Source organism: Boleophthalmus pectinirostris, unplaced genomic scaffold (assembly GCF_026225935.1).
Source record: "Boleophthalmus pectinirostris isolate CB_2022bp ecotype Guang Dong unplaced genomic scaffold, ASM2622593v1 HiC_scaffold_5, whole genome shotgun sequence".
In the NCBI taxonomy this organism is placed as follows: domain Eukaryota; kingdom Metazoa; phylum Chordata; class Actinopteri; order Gobiiformes; family Gobiidae; genus Boleophthalmus; species Boleophthalmus pectinirostris.
The window spans coordinates 21,241,029-21,261,668 of NW_026571404.1; the positions used below are offsets into that span (position 1 = coordinate 21,241,029).

General features: G+C 38.2%; 1 protein-coding gene across 1 annotated transcript in view; it reads right to left on the reverse strand.

Moving 5' to 3' along the window:
• Positions 1-20,640, reverse strand: part of wdfy4 (WDFY family member 4) — a 35,612-nt gene that overhangs the window by 2,300 nt on the left and 12,672 nt on the right. Inside the window, exons 38-59 of the mRNA XM_055163096.1 lie at positions 20,391-20,626; positions 20,195-20,316; positions 19,936-20,127; positions 19,761-19,870; positions 17,147-17,224; positions 16,469-16,660; positions 16,345-16,396; positions 16,044-16,255; positions 14,295-14,443; positions 14,119-14,233; positions 13,940-14,025; positions 13,802-13,864; positions 5,076-5,118; positions 4,854-4,973; positions 4,642-4,765; positions 4,452-4,561; positions 3,507-3,651; positions 3,326-3,417; positions 2,100-2,309; positions 1,642-1,762; positions 584-741; positions 349-507 (exon numbers count right to left, since the gene is read on the reverse strand). Of these exons, the coding sequence (XP_055019071.1) occupies positions 349-507; positions 584-741; positions 1,642-1,762; positions 2,100-2,309; positions 3,326-3,417; positions 3,507-3,651; positions 4,452-4,561; positions 4,642-4,765; positions 4,854-4,973; positions 5,076-5,118; positions 13,802-13,864; positions 13,940-14,025; positions 14,119-14,233; positions 14,295-14,443; positions 16,044-16,255; positions 16,345-16,396; positions 16,469-16,660; positions 17,147-17,224; positions 19,761-19,870; positions 19,936-20,127; positions 20,195-20,316; positions 20,391-20,626 (2,889 nt within the window). The remainder of the gene's footprint in view (positions 1-348; positions 508-583; positions 742-1,641; positions 1,763-2,099; positions 2,310-3,325; positions 3,418-3,506; positions 3,652-4,451; positions 4,562-4,641; positions 4,766-4,853; positions 4,974-5,075; positions 5,119-13,801; positions 13,865-13,939; positions 14,026-14,118; positions 14,234-14,294; positions 14,444-16,043; positions 16,256-16,344; positions 16,397-16,468; positions 16,661-17,146; positions 17,225-19,760; positions 19,871-19,935; positions 20,128-20,194; positions 20,317-20,390; positions 20,627-20,640) is intronic.

A 20,640-nucleotide genomic window follows, 5' to 3' on the forward strand; every position in this document is an offset into this window, starting at 1 on the left:
TGTAGCGCAAAACCTGTCACTGATTTTGAGATGTTTTGTAACAGAAAATATTGCGATAAACAATAACCATTTTAACAGGATAGTCAGTCCTTTTTGTATTATAGTGTAAAGAAAAAGTATTATCTGCAATAATAAAATAAGACAATGAAACACTTAATAATATATATTATAATTAACATCAATCAACAGTCATAGTTATATCATTCACTAGGCTTAAATGTTACTTACAAGAAAAAGTACCCCACTATTGCATAAATATATATATAATTTGTTTATTGCATGATAAGTCAATTATTAATTAATGAATAGAACATAAATGCAGACATATAATATTAAGATATTATTCACCTGTCTGAGTTTCATATGACTGAGCTTGTCTTTAGTGAGAGTCACGTCCCACACACACACCACTGTGCTGCTCCCTGCTGTGATGACTGTGGTTGGATTTGGACAAACTGCACACAGTGTCTCACCCCAGACGCACAACTCTTCAAACACTGCAAAAGTCTACACAAATATATTCAAATTTAAAGTTGTAGTTAAAAATGAATTAATTAAATTGTCCATATAGTATGTACAATACCTTTCCAGAGGAGCAGTTTCCAAAGGTACAGCTGTTGTCAGGGTAGCCCCAACTGAAGTAGCAATTCAGCGCTGATGACAATAAAAGCTTGTTTCTCTCCAGGACCAGAACCTCTTTGTCAACACATATTATCTGCCCAACTGGTCCTTGGGGGAGTTCTGGATTTTAATGTAAAAATGAAGAAGAGAACACACTTGATTCGTTTGTTAAAATGTATGCAACTACTGAAAAAAGTAAAAAAGTGTGACCTTATTCTGCCTTTTGAGGCAAGGTATAAAATTGCCTGACCAAATAAAAAGTAATGGCTTTTCAAAAGCATCACATTAAAGAGTTTGGTACTTTAGTAAACTTATAGAGGATTTTCATTAAATTGACCGCAGAAAACTGGGCAATTAAAAACTATTCCCAGATTACTCCAAGCGAGGCTCAGTCCAACGGGAACACCTGCTTTCTGGACAGGACAAGTTGTATGTGTTTGGGCCCATAATTGTACCAGTAATTGACCTATTCATGTGGCTACAGGCAGAAATCATTACCTCCTATCACCAGATCTGTGTTTAAAACCCCAGAAACGAGTTGCATTAGTCTGGGCTTTCCTCGCTCCTATTCATCTCTATCTGCTTATTGATCAGATCAGACACAGTGAGATTTAATATGAAACGTAATATGCAGGAATCTCTCCCTGAGCATTCATGGATTCATCTCCTCTGCCTCAGTGGGCCTTTAGGGATATTCAGATTATTAAGTAGGGCTCAGCCGAAGAGTCATCTCCATATTGTGGCTCAAACGGATCGCTCCTTCCAGTGTAAATTAATCTATGGATGTACCCGCTTTCAACAATTCCCACTAGACTCTGCTACATCTTTATATATAATAATTGGCATCAAATGGTGAGAAATAAAATAAGTAAGATGCTATACAAATTGTACCACATGAAAAGGGATGTAATTGAATGCAATCCAGTTTGCAACAGATGCTAGCAATGCTGTTAAAGCATCTTGGAATTAGAACTATTATAATGATTTCTATAAAAGTTAAGATAATATGATATGTAATACCTCTGAAAGGCTGTGCAGTGGTCTTCAGTTTGTCCAACTTGAAGAAAAATGGAGTTGGTAAGTAAAGTGCTGCTGCTTCTTTCTTTGAGCCAATACGTGCTGTGTGTGGTCTGGTAAACAACTGTGGATCACAAATATGAAAATAATGAGTCACAATAATGATACTCAGCAGACTTGAAGTGAGGTTTAAAAATCCCCAAAATGTTTTCAGAGTTTTCTTTTTCTTTTTCTTTTATTTTTTTACCTTGGTTGTTTGAGGAAAAGTAATGTACAAAAGACATTATGTTTATGTGATGACAGATACGTTTTAAAAGGTTTCCCATTTCAAAATGCTAAGTATAGTTTTGCCTCAGTCAAAATTCTCTTATACATAAAGTATGTTCTACTTGATTATATATTTGCTTTCTACTTGTATACATTCGTACATTTACTTTACTAAACAATCAATATTTGTGTACCTGTTTTGGTACTTGGCCAAAGTTGCTCACATATCCCAACTTTAAATTTTTGATAAGTGGGTCTTTGGAGTCTGCCCTTTCCCGCTGGGCGTAGAAGTATGGGTGAAACAGGTTCAGACTCTCCTCAGCAGCTGGTCCTTGCTGCTTGTATCCAAAAATCAGATCGATCCATAAGTGAAGGTGCGAACTCACATAGTCACTCTCCAAAGCCTGAGGACAGAGCAGGAGACTCTTAAACTTAGTAATAATGTAAAACTACTACATAGGCAATAAGGTGACACAATACAGGAGGGAGAATTGTTATTACAGCAAGAGGAAGGCATCGGTCAAATTGTTAATATTTGACTTTGGAAAGAAAAGAAACTTCTACATAAAAGCACAAAGAATCTCATTCAGATGTTGTAAGGTATCCTCTACAATTAAATTTGAAAGTCTAAAACAGCAGAAACACAGCTGTATTATGAGCTTATCTTCATGTTACAATTAAAGAATGATTTTGGTAGCATTAAGCAAAGATTGTTTTTGAACAGTTAATAAGAGAAAAGTGGGCATTATGACCATCCATACTGTGCCCAAATCTTAATAACTCCATCCAAGAATAGCAGTGAAAAATCATAACTAGGATATATTGCCCTGAGTTAATTTGTCCATAGAAGAAAAACAATCTTCCAAAGTCACTAATTTTATGACAGCGGTAGGCAATATGAGTAGCTCAGTAGATTACAGAGATAATGATTGGTATGGCCCCAGGAATAGAAAAAGTAGGGTCAGGCTGTAAAAGAATCAGGCCAACATAAATGCAAAAGAGAGAAGCATAGAGAGAAGAATTGACTTTAAATGGGAGAAAAGAGCATAGAAAGAACAGGAGACGAATACAGACAAGAGAGCACTGTGCTGACATTGGACACTGGTAAAAAGGAGAGCTACAATACATTTGCCCTTTTATATTTAGATACATGGCTGCTATTATACTAAACATAGAGACATATTTGAATGAATCATCTGTTTGGTCTGCTAATACTGCAGTACTGTACTGTGAATTGTACTTCTACCAACATTAACTCATTTAAGCACAGACATGCCTATTCCAATTTCACAGTGCACTCACTCCATCATACACTTATATTTATATATGTCAGTTTGCTCCTTTGAGAATAATAGTATGAACTGTATGATCACTCTGATTGAACATTTGTAAAAGACTGGAGGGGTTATAGGTCACTGACCTCTCGATGGACTCTAATGAACTCCTTGGGGTCACTCTTTGCCCAAGGAGGGAGCTCCACATCTCCCAAAGGAGTCCCATCCTCCATGCAGCCTATGGACAAGAGCAGAGACAAATATAGTCTTTCATTATTTCAAAAAATAATATCATAACACAAATGATTGACAAGTTTTTGCACTAACCTAGATTGATATGGTTAGAATTAATCAGAAAATCAGGCAGATAGAAGAACTCCGGGATCAGCTCTCGGACATCGGCCATATTGTCCCGAGAGGCCGAGTCCCACTCCTTTTTCACGCTGTGAAACATGCGCTCTGGGATGTCACCCTGTCCATAGACAAAACAGTGTCAGGTAAAGCATTATGTTTCTGTTTACATGGAAGAGGCCAGCATTTTATTTTATTTCTGTAAAAATTCATAATGTGTGATAGAGCTCTCATGAGAGAGAATGCAATTTAGACTAAAACAATTACCCAAATGAACAGAAATAGCATATATACTGGCAAAATGAGTTAGAGACGAAAATTCAGTTATGGATATTACTTCACACTCATAATGTGCTTTAGAAGACAAAAAGGCACTGTAATTCACCAGGCTAACCTGTTTATTGCTTTATTCAGACTATCAAATATGCATGTTTTTTATTATAATCAATTGCATGCTGAATTGTAAATGGGCAACATCTGTGGCTTTTTGCTGAGTTCTTTTTGTCACTTTCTGTAATTATTTGCATATATATTGAGATCAAGACATAATGAGTTTGCAAACCTAAAATATGAACAAAAGCAGAAACACAGGAATAGATAAGAATTAGCATCCACATGATCAAAAATAAAAATAATTCACTTACATATGTATCTGAAATGAATTTAATTGAGCAGTGTTTCTCAAAATGTGGCAGGAGATTCCTGCATTTTGAGTATTTGTTTAATTGAGAGAAAAATCAGTTTTATATTCCTTGAAGTTAATCTAATAATTTTGAAGTACCTTATCCATGGTTACAGACCAGATTTAGTCTCATTTTAGACCCTAACTTAGAACTGATGTGGTCAGGATGTAGATCTGGTGGTACTCCAACTATTATCTTTGTGAATCGCTACTGTAGAGTAAACCACCAATGGCCTCACCTGCAGTGTGTGGTAGGTTTGAGAAAAAGGCTCCATTCGGACAAGGAAGGAGGCTACAATGATGGCAGAGGAGTAGTGGGTGCAATAGTGGCACTGTGCAGATAATTCTCCTATAATAATAAAAAATATATACAATAAAAGTAACATACAGTAATATTCTTAAAAGAAGACATTAAGAGCCTATGCCAACCTTCGCCCTCACTGCCATCAACTTCCTTGTACCTCTGGATAAACATCTGCTTCCTTTTCTCTGTCTGAGCTCCCATTGGTTTAGAAAGATCACGGAATGAAGAAGGATTGGCCAGATCAAGTGTCTATATAGGACACACATATGAACTTGTATGAAACAGAAAATTTAATTTAATTTAAATAACAACTTCTGTCCAAAAGGTTTAAATATACCTCAGAGTCATAGTCTGCTAAAATCCATGGGAAAACTGGATACTGCATCAGGTCATTGTAAGTTCTGCCAGCCAGGGTGTTCAGATGCATCAGATATTCAAAATTACTTATCTCTCCTCGCTGTAAAAAAGTGTTGTTATAAAAAAGTCAGTATGAAGCATTTATAGTAAAAATCAAATTTAGAAAACTATAAAAAGAACAACTGATTAAAATTAAGAGTACCTGCCACTTAAGAAGAGAAGCCTTTTCGACCACAGGTGCTTTCCTGAAAGCAAGTAGACTAGATGAATAAATGAAAAAATACAATAAAACAAAGAAACAACAAAAATAGTATTTGTGATAATGTATAGATTCAGTCATGGTTACCTGTATTTAATGTAGCTTTATTTATTTATTCATTATTTATTTTGTATGTAGATATGCTACTATGTAACAAAAAAGGTTGTAACAGATGCAATAGCTGAAGGGAGAGGCAAAAACAAAACAAGAGGGCTTATCCCAAAGCTAACTTATAAATACATAAAATTAACAAATAATTATAGACGATGGATTGATATTCCTTGTTTTGTAAGGTAATTTCATTGCCAAATTAAAAACAGATCACACTAATTTTAAAATCTCTGCACCCAGAAACCAACCAAACTTCCCCCTGATTCTTCCTGGCTGTTGCCTGGAAACTACTGTTTAAACTTAACACACACACAGAGCACTAGACCAGTGAAGAAGACAGAGCACGGACGAATCTCAAATCCTGTGTACACAGCTGTAGGAACAGTTAAGAGCAAGAGGGACATGTAGGGTAAAGGAAGCAGAAGATGCAATGTCTGATGCCATCTGTAGACTGTGAGTGCATTTTATGATTTTAAGTCATAAAATAATAATAATAATAATAATAATAATAATAATAGAATAAGGTAAAGGAATGGTTTAAAGTAGCTAACACTTATTACTGTTCAAACTGTCTGAGTCAAAATGTGTCGAAGGGCATGGGAAAGGTACAAGTTTTCCTGATTCATCAACTAACACCAGCCATAATTGACTTTACAGCTGTTTGTGTTTAAATGGGTCTGTTGTAAGATGATACTGAAGGAATTCCTACAAAACTGGCAAAACGCTGTCTGAAAATTATGCATAAGGCAATAAATTAAATTAAAGCCGCGTGCGGCGATGGTGGCCCTAGCCCCGGGCGCGCACCGCCCCCCCACGCGACCTCCGGGGACTCGCGACCGTCCCGGCACGCCACCCTCTCTTCCCGACATCCGCCCAGGCCGACAGCTCGTCGATTAGACACATTCCATAATGCACCTTTAAATATTTTTAGGAGTCATTGCGCCCCTGCTGGCCAACAGCGGAAAATGCACCATGTCCGTTATTTTTTGCTCATAATCATGCATAGAACTTATTCCCTGAATTTGGTACAAATCCAATAATGTTGACATGTTATGTCTATGGTAGGGGGCGCTATGGAGTTCACTTGTCATATGTTTTATAGTGTATTATATTCAGGCTCAGATCACGCATTATTGATTCAAATTTCAGCACGATCCGATTAAACATGGGCATATAACAATTTTTTAACTATTTCTTGGGGGAGTCTTTGCGCCCCTGCTGGCCAATGGTGGAAAATGCATCATATCCATAGTGGACTTTTTTGCATGTATTCATGTGTAGAATTGTATTTCCAAATTTGGTGCTAATCCGATAATGTTTACGTTTCATGTCTATGGTAGGGGGCGCTATAGAGTTGACTTTTCATATGTTTTATATTGTATTATATTCAGGCCGTGATCATGCATTAGTGATTCAAATTTCAGCACGATCGGACTAACCCTGTGGGTGCAATCATTTTTTAACTATTTTTTGGGGGAGTCTTTGCGCCCCTGCTGGCCAGTAGTGGAAAATGCAATTTGTCCGTAAGAGACTTTTTTGCTTGTCATCATGCATAGAATTTAATTTCCGAATTTGGTCCAAATCCGATAATGTTGACGTTTCATGTTTATGCTAGGGGGCGCTATAGAGTTCACTTTTATTAGATTTCATATTTCATTACATTCAGGCCTGGATCACACAATTGTGATTTGAATTTGAGTTCTCTAGGACAATGCCTGTGGCCGTGACAGGTCACCGAAAAAACAGGAAATGAAGGCGTTATTCGCCGGCGTGCTAAGGGCGAACCGTAAGGAGTATCCCAAAAACATGGAAGATTTGAGTGAAGCTATGTCTGTAGATGTGACATGTCAAATCTGAGCTCATTTGGACCATTCCCTCCGTTACCGACATGAGTTTTTAAATTTTTTGTCAACAACTTGAAAGAATATCACAGGTTTAACTTTACCCTGTTGGAGTGTTAACTCTTTCCTACATTCTGATACTTTACTTATTTCAATAGTCCCTCTAGTTTCTGAATGAGAACTATTTGAATGTCAAAAATCTACCCGTTTCCCTCCGTTACCGCTTGACCGGACCCCAGTGTATCGGCAGTAACCGATCTATCCGAACTATTTAATGTCAACAAACATCGTTAGTCGTTAATGATTCATTTATGTTTAGGTAAACCACAAACAACAATTTAGCTTTGTAACAAACCTTTGACGAAGTGTTCACTGCAGACACGAGCATTTGCGGATTCTGCTCCTCCCGACCGCAAACGTAGGTTTGTAATAGAGCCCGACCGATATATCGGTTGGCCGATATTATCGGCTGATATGGGCAACTTTAGGCATATCGGCTATCTGCCGATATGCTTGCTGATAGGGGCCGATATTTCACATGGGCATGTTATACCTCGTTATAAAGCTTAGACTCTCTACATTCTGTTCATTTAATCCAATTTACAGACAGATAAATGTCCTAATATGTGGCTCCACATCAGTATTTATCTACGGAGTCATTTGTCTGTGTGTCCGTACTGTCCCTGAACACACCACAGAGTCGCGTCACTCACATGTGTTTGTTTAGACCTGCAGACACAGATCCAAACACTGAGATTATATTCTTTTTACGGACAATCGGTTTGAGTCTGGATTAAAAGGACATTTATTAGTGCAGATTTGTGATGTGAGGAGGAGCCTGTATGAGCGGTGAGTGTTGGAAATATGTCGACTCTGAAGCTAGTTTTTGTCATTTGTTATGGGTTAGCTGCTGTAGCTCCCGCACATAAACAGACTGTTTTCTATTGGTCTGTTCTAAAGTGACTATATTGGCCGTATATTTGCTACTGGACCTGCACTGATATGTAAATGAGCTGTGAATAGACGTGTGAATTATGACATTTGCGCATATAATTAATTACCGCGGCGCGCACGTATTTACGGCTAAAGGCTAATAGCGCTACTTTCTTTACTAGTTATGGGTCCGTCGCGAACGAAATGACTCTTAGAACCGGCTCTCTAAAGGGAACGACGGGAGCCTGATCCTTATTGGGAGCCGTGTTTTCTCTTTCTCTCACTTTTTTTCTCTTCACGCCGCGTGATTCGTGGTTTGACAGCGGCAGCGGCTAAAAACGAAACTTTGAGAAATTTGCGTGTACGTAGCATTAAAAAAAATAAAATTAAAAAAACGAGCATATTTGACTGTAGTTTAGCATAAAATAAATAAGTCCCGGTTTACTCCTTTTTCAGTCCTGGTTTAGACCTGGTTCAGTCCTGATTCATCCTGCTTGCAACAAAACAATCTGAAGAGCCACTTGGGAGCCAAAAGAACCAGCAGCTTTTAGTGAGCCGAGCCAAAAGAGCCGGTTCTCTAAAAAGAACTGGAATACCCATCACTAGTGTCTAGAATGTGATGCAAAAATGCCTTTAAGACAACCTACTGTCTGTAAATATGATGTAAAGAGGCAGAATAACAATAAATGTTGCCTAAATAAACCCAATTTAAAATCCACCAGAGCCAAACCTAAGTTTTTTAAACAATTCAACATTTACAGTGAATTTTTACATCACTAAATATATAGGTGATTATATCGGCTATCGGCAGAGCCAACTCCCATTATATCGGTTTCATATCGGCCACAGCAAAATCCATATCAGTCGGGCTCTAGTTTGTAATCCACTTTTTATGGCGTTGTTCTGTCAGCTTTTCCCATTTCTGACCTTTGTGGACGACTATCTTCGGTACTCTAAAAAAATCGCTTTTCCTTCTCTCGGTTAGAACAATTGGCACAGCCGTAAACTGCACAACACATCGGCATTTCCCTCCAGTCGGTTCACTTCTTGCCCTCCATCTGATTTTGCGCGCTGACAAACGTCGCCCTGTAATGTCACGTGAAACCCAGATATTCAGAATTATTATTTCCATGTAAACTCCAAGGAAAATATTTTAAGTCCAAACAATTTAATCCAGAACAATTAAAAAACATCACGTGAACGTGGCCATTGTGTTCTAACAGTGAGTTTTTTAATCATTTCAATACCTGGTTTAACATTTGTGCGTTTACCTTTTGGATATTTCGTGGCAAAGTACAGTGTGATAAAGAGTAGAGGGGTGTGCAAAAATATTGAAATATCGATATATCGTATCGTTTAATGTGATGACACAGTATCGATATTGTGGGCTGCTCTATCGATATATCACCAAGAGTATTTTTGGTTTATTTTACTAAATGATTTTGTTACAGCTACAGTTTCGTTGTTTGTTTAGTAGAAGGAAACTCGTTTGACATTTTCGCTGTTTTGAGGATTAAAATGTTTGTGTTTCATATGAACTTTGCACAAGAAGTGGTTTAACAAAGATTTTCCATGATTTAGCCTTTATTTTTTACTCAACCGTATCGAATCGAAAGCGCACTGTATCGAGGTTTGTCTCATATCAGTGACTTCTTAACAACACTCGGCCTCAGTCAACAGGGAAATGTGGCTCTTGCCCCGTCTGGGAGTATGACATCATCACATTCTAGAACCTGAAAACCTCCCAGTTCCATCAGGTTCACGGCGCCGATGACATCATACATGTAAAGTTCCATAAAGCCTTGTTACCATGGCAACTCCGGAACTCAAAGCTAAACTTCAAAGCTTCAAAACAGTAGACTTCACAGAGGAGACTTTACAGAGTAGATTTCACAGAGTAGGTCGCACTTTTTATCTGCGTAACAGTAAGTACAGCAACACTTACACTCACCAAGAGTATTTTTGGTTTATTTTACTAAATGATTTTGTTACAGCTACAGTTTCGTTGTTTGTTTAGTGGAAGGAAACTCGTTTGACATTTTCGCTGTTTTGAGGATTAAAATGTTTGTGTTTCATATGAACTTTGCACAAGAAGTGGTTTAACAAAGATTTTCCATGATTTAGCCTTTATTTTTTACTGAACCGTATCGAATCGAAAGCGCACTGTATCGAGGTTTGTCTCATATCAGTGACTTCTTAACACTCGGCCTCAGTCAACAGGGAAATGTGGCTCTTGCCCCGTCTGGGAGTATGACATCCGGGGACTCGCGACCGCCCCGGCACGCCACCCTCTCTTCCCGACATTCGCCCAGGTCGACAATGACGCATTAGTGATTCAAATTTCAGCACAATCGGACTAAGCCTGTGGGTGGAATCATTTTTTAACTATTTTTTGGGGGAGTCTTTGCGCCCCTGCTGGCCAGTGGTGGAAAATGCATCATGTCCGTAATAGACTTTTTTGCTTGTCATCATGCATAGAATTTAATTTCCGAATTTGGTCCAAATCCGATAATGTTGACGTTTCATGTCTATGCTAGGGGGCGCTATAGAGTTCACAGTTCATATGTTTTATAGTGTATTATAATCAGGTCGAAATCAGGCATTAGTGATTCAAATTTCAGCATGATGGGACTAAGTCTGTGGGTGTAATAATTTTTTAACAATTTTTTGGGGGAGTCTTTGCGCCCCTGCTGACCAATGGTGGAAAATGCATCATATCCGTAATAAACTTTTTTGCTTGTAATCATGCATAGAATTTAATCCCCGACTTTGGTCCAAATCCGATAATGTTGACGTTTCATGTCTGTGCTAGGGGACGCTATAGAGTTCACTTTTATTAAATTTCATATTTCATCACATTCAGGCCTGGATCACGCAATTGTGATTTGAATTTGAGCTCTCTAGGACAATGCCTGTGGCCGTGACAGGTCACCGAAAGAACAGGAAATGAAGGCGTTTTTCGGCGGCGTGCTACGGGCGAACCGTAAGGAGTATTTCAAAAAAAGTTGAAAATTTCTGTGAGTTTATGTCTGTAGATGTGACATGTCAAATCTGAGCTAATTTGGACCAAACCTCGGGGACTTGAATCTTTTTGTAGACACCCAAGTCAAAACGGCGCCGAATGTTTGATCCAATATGGCCGACTTCCTGTTCGTCATAGGGTCATGCTCCAATTCATCTTTTGGCTTGTCTCATTGTTCTCTATCACTGTCCCGAATTTCGTTTCCCTGCGACAAACTTTGTTTGTCCCTAGTCCCATAGGGGTCGAATTCTAGGTGGCGCTGTTGAGTCGGGTCACTCGGGTCATTGTCACGATGCCCATTTTATCGAATTTTTCGCCGGGCCGATCGATCTGGACCCCGGTTTGGGGACTTTTCGTCCATGTTCAGGGGGTCAAAAATGCGATCGTTTGGTCGGAAAAGGGAATTAAAAAAAAAAAAAAAAAAAAAAAAAAAAAAGAAACCGACGAAGAACAATACCCCTCGGGGCGAGGGCCAACAACACAAAAATCATTGACTTTTAGTCAAATATTTAGCTAGACTTTTAACTTTTAGTGAAAATCTTTTAATTTCAATTAAGAAGACATTCATCAGTCTGAGAAATGTATATTCCCTTTGTGAGCATTCAGCATGCCAGTAAAGTGCTGGCGTCAAGCACCTCAGTTGCTAAGTAACATTGTAAAACAACTTGACTTTCTTAGATGGTGTAACTGCTACTGTTAGTATGGTCTGGGGGTCCTTCTCAGACACCGTTTTTGTAATTTTCATCTTTATTCCCTTTATTTATTAAGTGTCAGTCGCTCAATTGTATGATTACAAATTAAGCTGCTAAAAATCCTTCATGCTCTTTTGAATTTACTTTCTGTGTTCCTCTGCCCCTGTATGTTTAGGAGTATGAGATACCTACATCTTTGGACTTTTGCGAAAAGAAGAAAAAAACATTGCCATCTCTAACCATAAGTAACCACAGAAAATCAGGTAAGTAAAACCTCTACATATTCATGCATTTACACTTAAAAACTGGGCACAAAAGATTTCCTCAATTTACAAATAGCTCCATGTCCGAACACCTCTGACCAATTTATTTGGTAAATCTACACTAAATCAATCATCAAATTTGGCCCAGTATGTGTGATCTAATTGCAGGCAATAATTTCATGCAATAGTTTTCTATAGGAGGTTATAATGGGAACAAGCCGTGCTGAATAAACTCTCTCATCGTGAGGATGATGAATGAGGCGAGAGAGGGCCTTGGGGTGTAACACCGACACAAACAGACAAACACCTTGCTCTTTTAGACAGCGGAGAGTCCCCATCACACTCCAACACTCCCCAATTTATCAAAGTCCTGCTTTGACTTTATAAACACACTTCTGCATCAGTGTATCTACGTCAGCACAGAGGCTATCCTGTTCATGACATGCTTGAACAGAGCAGGCTCAATCCAGTGAATGGAGAGAAAGCTTCATCTTTCATTTATTTTTGCTGTATTACCCGGTGTCGCCTCTCTACTATCGTTCCCCTGTATTAGCCTTAATTAGAGAGTCATGCTCTTAAATACCCCCATGGGCTACACAGGGCAAACACGCGCAGACTTACAGGGACACAGCACTCACACTCTCATTCCTCTCCCGCTGCCCCAGGCCATACATGGCCCTTATATCTGAATAAATCACATCAGCCTTACACACACATACACGCAAAAATACACACTACACATTTTTATTTGGTCTAGAGATAAAATGTAAAAATGTATAAATCATGGCAAATAAGGATCTTGGGGCAGCTATGGCAAAGAGAGACCAATCTTAATGTTTAACTGAGCCTGCACTTCTTCTGTATTTCAGAATAATGCCCAAAACAAAAGGAGCTAAAGGGACTAAGGTGACACTGAAAATGGCCAAAAAAGCCGTAAGAACCACCATGGAGGGCCGGCATAGGCTCACACTGGCCAACATGGGAATTGTGACTTTCCCAAAATGTATCCTCAATCTGGATAACATCGATGAACTGGACTTGAGCAGAAACCAATTGGAGAAGATTCCAAATGATATTGGAGATTTCCTATCACTCATGGTGTTGGACCTACACAGCAACAGGCTGAAGTCAGTCCCAGAGGCAATTGGGAATCTGAAAAAATTGGAGTACCTCAACCTCTCAAACAACTTTATAAGTACTCTACCATCAACTGTGGGATCTCTCACCCACCTAAAGGTTTTTAACGTAGGAATGAACCATTTGGATTCTCTCCCTACATCTATGGAGAAATTAGAAAACCTGCAGGAGCTAGGGCTATTTGACAATCAATTGAAAACACTGCCCAGTTTTGTAAATGATCTCCCCAGCCTGATTAAGTTGAACTTAAGAAGGAATCCTATGTGGTACTCTCAGGGAGGTGGTACAACCGAGAGAGGCAATGTGTATCTAGTCCATGAAAACAGCCTATGCAAGGCTTGCCTCAAGAAGTGCCAACAACAAAAGCAGAGAACTTTCACACAAGGAAGTAGAAATGAAGCTGCAGTTGATGAAGAAGTATTTAAAAGTAAACGGTCAGGAATGTTAATCGAACTGCTCACACCTAACTCTGTGGCTAAAGTCAACCAGCAAGCATGGAGGATCAGAAAAGTTTTCTAAGTGCCTATCTTTTTTAAAAGCTATGCATTACTATGTATTAATGCAACTGAACATTTAGACATACAAATGTTCTGTAACATATGACAATAACAATGAATATGATGACAGTTTTTGCTTTTGTTTTGTGCTTTGATTCTAACAAATATCTTACCGAGCATTAGCAATAACCTCAGTCATGCCTTTTCCTTTTAATGATGGCACTGCCAAGCACAACCTTCACAGAGAGAGGTAGATTAAGACATGCAAAAGTCACAGTGTATGAAAGTATACTATAAATGTAAAAAGTTACTTCTTATAAGCATTGACATGGTCCCTGTTGAGGAATACCAAGAAGGCACAGTGTCCATTTTTCATGAAGATTTCCAAAGCATTGTCCTTATAAACACAAACAGGGTATAATTATCCAGCTTTTTCCCACAGTTTTAACTTAAATTGAGAAAGAAATTACAATCTAAGATTCACTCTCACCTCCAAATGGTATCGCATAAAACGTGCATCTTTTATATCTTGATAGAGCCAGCGCCTGCAACTAGGCACTGGTAGATCTCTGCTCAACACTGAAGCGATGTAGGAATTTCTCACACTATCAGAGAGCATATTAATAAAATGGGTGGATATTTGCTGAATGCAGTTTGTAGTTTTACCTGCTGGGGTGATGATTTCTACAGCAGACTTCTCCAGTAAAACTTAAAGTGAAGCCTTCACACAAGTATATACTGTCCTTTCCAAACAGCAGCACACCCTCTGCCACTCGAAGGCCACATACAGTCACTATGCACATTTTAGCTTTCACCTGAAAAAAAAAAAAAAAAAAAATATATATATATATATATATATATATATATATATATATATATATATATAGATATATAGATAGATAGATAGATAGATAGATAGATACATAAAAGATCCATTGTATGATAACAATGGGAATTTGTCTCATACATTTTAAAGGCCATCAGAAATATAGAGTTTATGTTATACATTAGATGGACATCATACAGTGAATGAAAGTGAATTTGCTCTCCCATTTGAAACAGGGGTGAACACAGATGAGGGCTTCTTTGAGAGGCACCTTAGACTTCTCTCTAGAGACACGACTACAGCCACTTCAGGCTTTACATGATTGATCATTTTAATCAGATATTTTAATCATTATTAAAAAGACACAGTTGAACACTTCATTATATGGACTGATTGATGGACAGTGGTAGACTCCTTTTCAGCTGTGTAACTATGGTCCCAAAGGTGCCTCTCATGCTGCTTTCAGCACTCGTTGTAGCTAATGCTAACTGCATTGTGATAATGTGCAGCTAATTCTATTGTCTCCCTTCATTTCACACAGAGTGCATGCACCTGGCTGTGGTCCTGTGCTGGCCCCCCTGCGGGCCCCCTGGGACAGAGCACCCAAAAACCATATGGGGCCCTAACAAAGCCCCAGGCCCCTCACAATTTATACTAATCAAATCAGACCTCCACTCCAGACACAGTTGGTAGAGTAGAAGGGCTGGCCATTATTAGACAAATTAATCACTGCCACATGCACAATGGTAGACCTGCTAAGTGATCAGAACCTCTGTTTTCACACTTAACGAGATGCCACCAGTGATAATAGTAGTCGACATAAAACTTAATTTAAGAGACAAGAGATGGGAGCATTCACTGTACAGTTACTTAGAACTGTTTAACTGACTGATTTAATGTCAGAATATCTCAATGTGTCCAAATCATACCAGCTAAAATTAGTTAAATTGATTCTTGCGAAGATTGAGTACAAAACAATAAACTTTATCTCATAACTGCGCAGCACAGATATCTGTTATCACTCTCCGAGTGATTTAGCCCATGATGGGAAGAAGGAGGAAAGAAGGACTTTTATTGACTGAGCGCCTAATGTCAGACCATTGATTTCTCCCCGCACACATTACTGTCATAATCACACTATTGGCGCTGGCGAGCTAATTATGAGCAGCGTTCCCTTTGTGTGTTACACAGTCTTCATGTTAGCTGAGTGAGTGTGTGCATTTTTTACAGCTAATGACTGTGTTCATTTGACAGGAAGCTCAGCAGGACCCACACACTGAACCACAGTAAGACTCCAGGACGCACTCGCTCAGATCACACACATACTAAGTGAATGTTAGACAGCTTGTAACACCTCCCACTGTTTTTATTAATACTTCTGTCAGAAACATTAAAAGCCGCTGCTGGTTGCCGCAGTGAGGAGAGTCCCTGTCAACATGTATCTTAGTTTCTAACTGACTGGAAGAAAGAGAAGAACTTGACTGGCCCTCTCCACATTAAAATAAAACATAGATGGTCAAACATGTAATTAGTACACTAATAAGACCACTGAGTTGAATGATTTTGTGTTTTAGTTTGTGACGAAGTACCTCATCTCCCTCTTGCAGCTCTTGTAGAATGACACGGACGGCAGAGCAGTCTGTTGAGGAGCAGTGTGTGGGGGAGCTGGGGTCAGAGGCAGCCTCAGTGCTCACTGGAGTTTCATTCAGAACAGGGAAGAAGGTCAACTGAACACTGTCCTGCTCCTCCTGTGCAATGTTTTCTTTCAATTCAGACCCAACTTCACATAAGATCTTGGCCTCTGATTACAATAAGAATCAAATAAGTCAATATGATCACATAGTCTTGACATATTTATGCTTTTAATTTGGTACAATTACACATAATGACCTGTTTCAGCTTCTGCACTTCCTGATCTCAAACACAATGGCCCCATCACCTGCTGACAAAAAATATAGTTTTCATACATAATCTATGTTATCTTTCTAAACACCAAAACATTTTAAAGCTATACCTTGTTTGATTTTCTTAGAGTTTTTCTGCGAATGTGAGGTTTTGTTCTGTTAGGTCCTTCTACAGCATCTTGTACCCAATCTCTGCTCAGGAGCACTCCAGGCCCAGGTCCAAAAATAGCCCTCTCCCTCAACAGTTCAGCCTCCACATCCAGCCACTTGGAAGACAAGCGTTCCCACTCACTGGTTTTTTGCTGTAGGATCAAAAACAGGATTTAAGACATATTAACATATATAGATTAGTATTTTACATTTTGTCGTATTGCTCTATAACATCTTAATGACTGAAATTGTACCACTGACTTCCTGTTTAAAAAACACTGAGAACTTTATTGTTGAAAAAATACTGATATTTCTGAACCTTTCATCTACATCCTAATTTTTTAATCATGGCAAATAAGTACAGATAAATGGATGGAGAGAGTAGCGTAAACAGAACATTTCTGAGTGCTAAAGCCTTGACTGCATGACAATACAGGATTACTCAAACATACACTTCATTATACCATGGAAACACAATATACAGATTAATTAAGACTAAATATAATAATTTGGCAGTAAATATTTAGTGTTTATCATAGATTAAAATAGTAAAAAGACTCATAGATTCACAAAATAAATAGTTTCATTATCTTTATTGCTAATGTACAGTATGTATATTTAGTGTTTTTGTGTCAAACCTGTGTGTGGTTCATCCTCATGCGTTCAAACATCTTTTGACCTTTCTGTCGAATTAGTTCCATTGAAAATAGAAACTCCTGGAACAAAAACAAACTTTGGAGTGATAACCATGAATTAAAAGAGTAATATCACCAACACATGTGCCACACCAACACACGTGTTCACAGAGATCCTATTTTCATAATGGTATTGTTGTTTCCTCATGCAATTACAAAACATTCAAATAATTATGTTTGTAGTAAATTGCATTCAGTGGGCAAAATAAGCTAGTGGCTACAGTCTTACAATAACCCTGTCAACATATGTAATCATTTGTTTGTGTGATCTAATTAACATAAACATTAATATTACAGGGCCAGGCAATAGTCAAGGAAAAGCCAGTGTGTATGGGTGTGCAATGTGGTTAAAAGAGACTGCGTAAGCCACAGAAATAGAAATAAAAAGAGAAAACAGAGGCATACTGACACTGCAGGGTACTCATGTTGGGCAAACACTCTGGGATCGTATTTGAGTGTTAACGGCTTCATTAAACCCATCATCACAGCAGCGCTCGCTCAGAGACTAGTGAAACAACATGCGTCCATCCTCACAGCTGACCCAGAAAAGCTGTTTAATTGACTAAATCAACATGCACTAACCATTTACTATATCAAGTCTTAGTTACACATGTTAACTAGCTCATTTGGGTTCGCTACCAAAATAGTTGTAAACATTTTTCCAATAAAAGGCAGGGGAACAACACACATACCGATGGACGATAGTGACGAAAATTATTTCTTTTTTTCAGATGATTATTTAACAGTGCATCAGAAATGTTTTGCAAAATATGAATGAACCATACAATTAACCACAAAAGTCCAGAAATAAAGTCCAGAAATATCCCTTTATACACTTGTTAGGGAGATTACACTATCAAACGTTTCTTTTGAAGTAATTTTTAATAGTTTTAATTAAAGACAACATTTATATATATATATATATATATATATATATATATATATATATATATATATATATATATATATATATATATATTTATTTATTTATTTATATATCCACCTCTAACATATAATAGTATTTAATAACAGCAACAGCAAATGCCATCCAAAAAGTTACAAACTTGTAAACTGAAAACAATCATACTGATTTGTCAGAATGAGTGACTGTCTATCGCAATCCAAATGTTAAAAGGCGAATTAAATAAAGCAGTAATTTGAGAAGAGATTAGGAAAACATTACAGACCGAAAAGAGTGTAATAATGAAGTTTGCTAGTTGCAGTTGTTTCTTGACAGATAAACTGAGAGCTGGCATCATCATTTTCTAATTTCATTCCTTCATTGGACAAACATAAGTAATATATAGCATTAATTACCCATTTAGCAGATAGGAACCTTGTTGGCTTTTAAAATGCTGCATTAAATACATAACTCATCTCTTCCTTCTGCAATTAACATCAGAACATCACACTCATTTCCATTTTAATGGCTTCCCAACAATACGCAACCTTTGATGATAAGGCAACATAATGTCAACTTCACTGTGGGCTGGCAGAGAATGTGTAATGAACTTAACGTGATCATTAGTGCTGTTAATTATCTTTCTAATATGAGGACACAGATATGATTATGGAAAACTGCATTCGCTGATGAAATAAATCTTGCAAGCATTGCAATGAAGCTTGACTTAGGACAGAGACAAGGCTATCAGATGATGTATTGAGATTTACTACCTATAAAGAATAAGAAGTCCAATCTTGTTCACTACAGTAAACAATAATAATGTAGTCTTTCTGCACTCTTAATGCATTATTGTGACGCTAATTCAGCAGAAAAGAGTCTTGTCCAAATAAGTTGATGATACAGAAACTAATTAATGACGTGCTTGGTTCGTACTGAAAAAGACAGATCATAGAAATGACCTCTAATGACGTTTTGAACAGAATGTATTGCATGTTTATGGAGTAGAATGGACTAGAATAGTGCAACACTGTAGAAGAAGAAGAGTAGCTCCCTCATCTTGCCTTCCTCTGAGATGGAAAAACAATTCATCACCCTCTCTGATAGCCTGTCAAATACTGATATGATAAAAAATAACATCAAATGAATAATGTTTTCATCAGATTGCAACTGCTATAATTGCAGACGTGATTTCTATGGGCAAAAGATGTGCACAAACAAGAACGCACATAGACTTTGTGGAGGTGAGACAGACACACAGACGCGGTAATTTCATGCCTGTGTGCCTGAGTAATATGTCCCCGCTCCCTGCTCCAGATGGCTCAGCGTCTTAAGCGTTGTGGGGGAACTAATGATGTGGGCCACGTGTTTCAGGGGGAAAAACAACAATAACTGTGTCCTTAACCTTCAGCAGCAAACTGTGTGTTGTAGCAAGCGTTCCCATGGATAGGCCTAACAGATATCAATTACTATGCCCACTCAGGGGCGATCAGCTGTGATAATCCAAATCCATTTAAAGAAATAATCAAACATCCCCACAGGGCTGGAAGGTCCACCACCCAAAAATAGCAGTGACTTTGGGACAAGAGGCCTGGAGTCATGAGATTTCAAACTCAGTAAAGATCTCTGACTGTCCAATAGCCATGCCGGGCTTACCTCGACAGTTGATGGCTCTTTGCTCAATTTGCTCAAAACAGACGAAACAGCACTACTGATGCGGTGAAAGGTCTTTTGGGAACTACTAAACAATGTCTTCTTCAAAGAATCTGTAAAGAAAAGTTTGTTTTGATCATTGCACATAATGAATATATGTATAATATTTGATATTCACCCGTGTACAGTTGCCAGCCTTTATGGATAATCTCCTCCCACAGAGGGCTGATTTCAGTCATGAGGACGGGCTGTGTCTTTGGACTGCTGCCGGCTGAAATCTCAGTCTTAAAACTTTCCTCAAGCATACACTGCCTCTCCTTCATGAGCCGAGACCAGCAGGCCTCTACTAAAGACTCTAGTCTTTGATCACCTGTATGACATAAATAATTATTTATACTGTGTTCTCTAGAACCCATGATCTCACACGATGTTTATACCTGAAATTGAAAGGCTGCTATCAGATTTGTTGTCATTGTGTCTGATTTTGGCAGGAAATATTTGGCATGGCACATTTCTGTTGTGTACTTTTCCAGATGTAAACACAAATCCTTCAGGATATCTAAAACAAAAAAGCTAAATCTATGTCCCTGGTTGCAAATAGATGCAGAAATTTATGCAATATATTTCTAATACCTTCCAGAGCGAGTTGTTAGCAGACAATAGAGGAAACATGTCATAAAGTTCACATTGGCATTGTAAGTAGCCATAACAACATCCCAGCGGTCCAGCACAGTCTCCAGTGTTCTGATCATCACATTTTTGTTTTTTTCAAAATAAGGTTGAGACATGAAGAAAAGCATCACTCTGTTGATGCTGGAATACAACTCTGATAAGATCTTGTCTTTTTGGGCCAGTCCATTCTCCAACACCTAAAATACACATA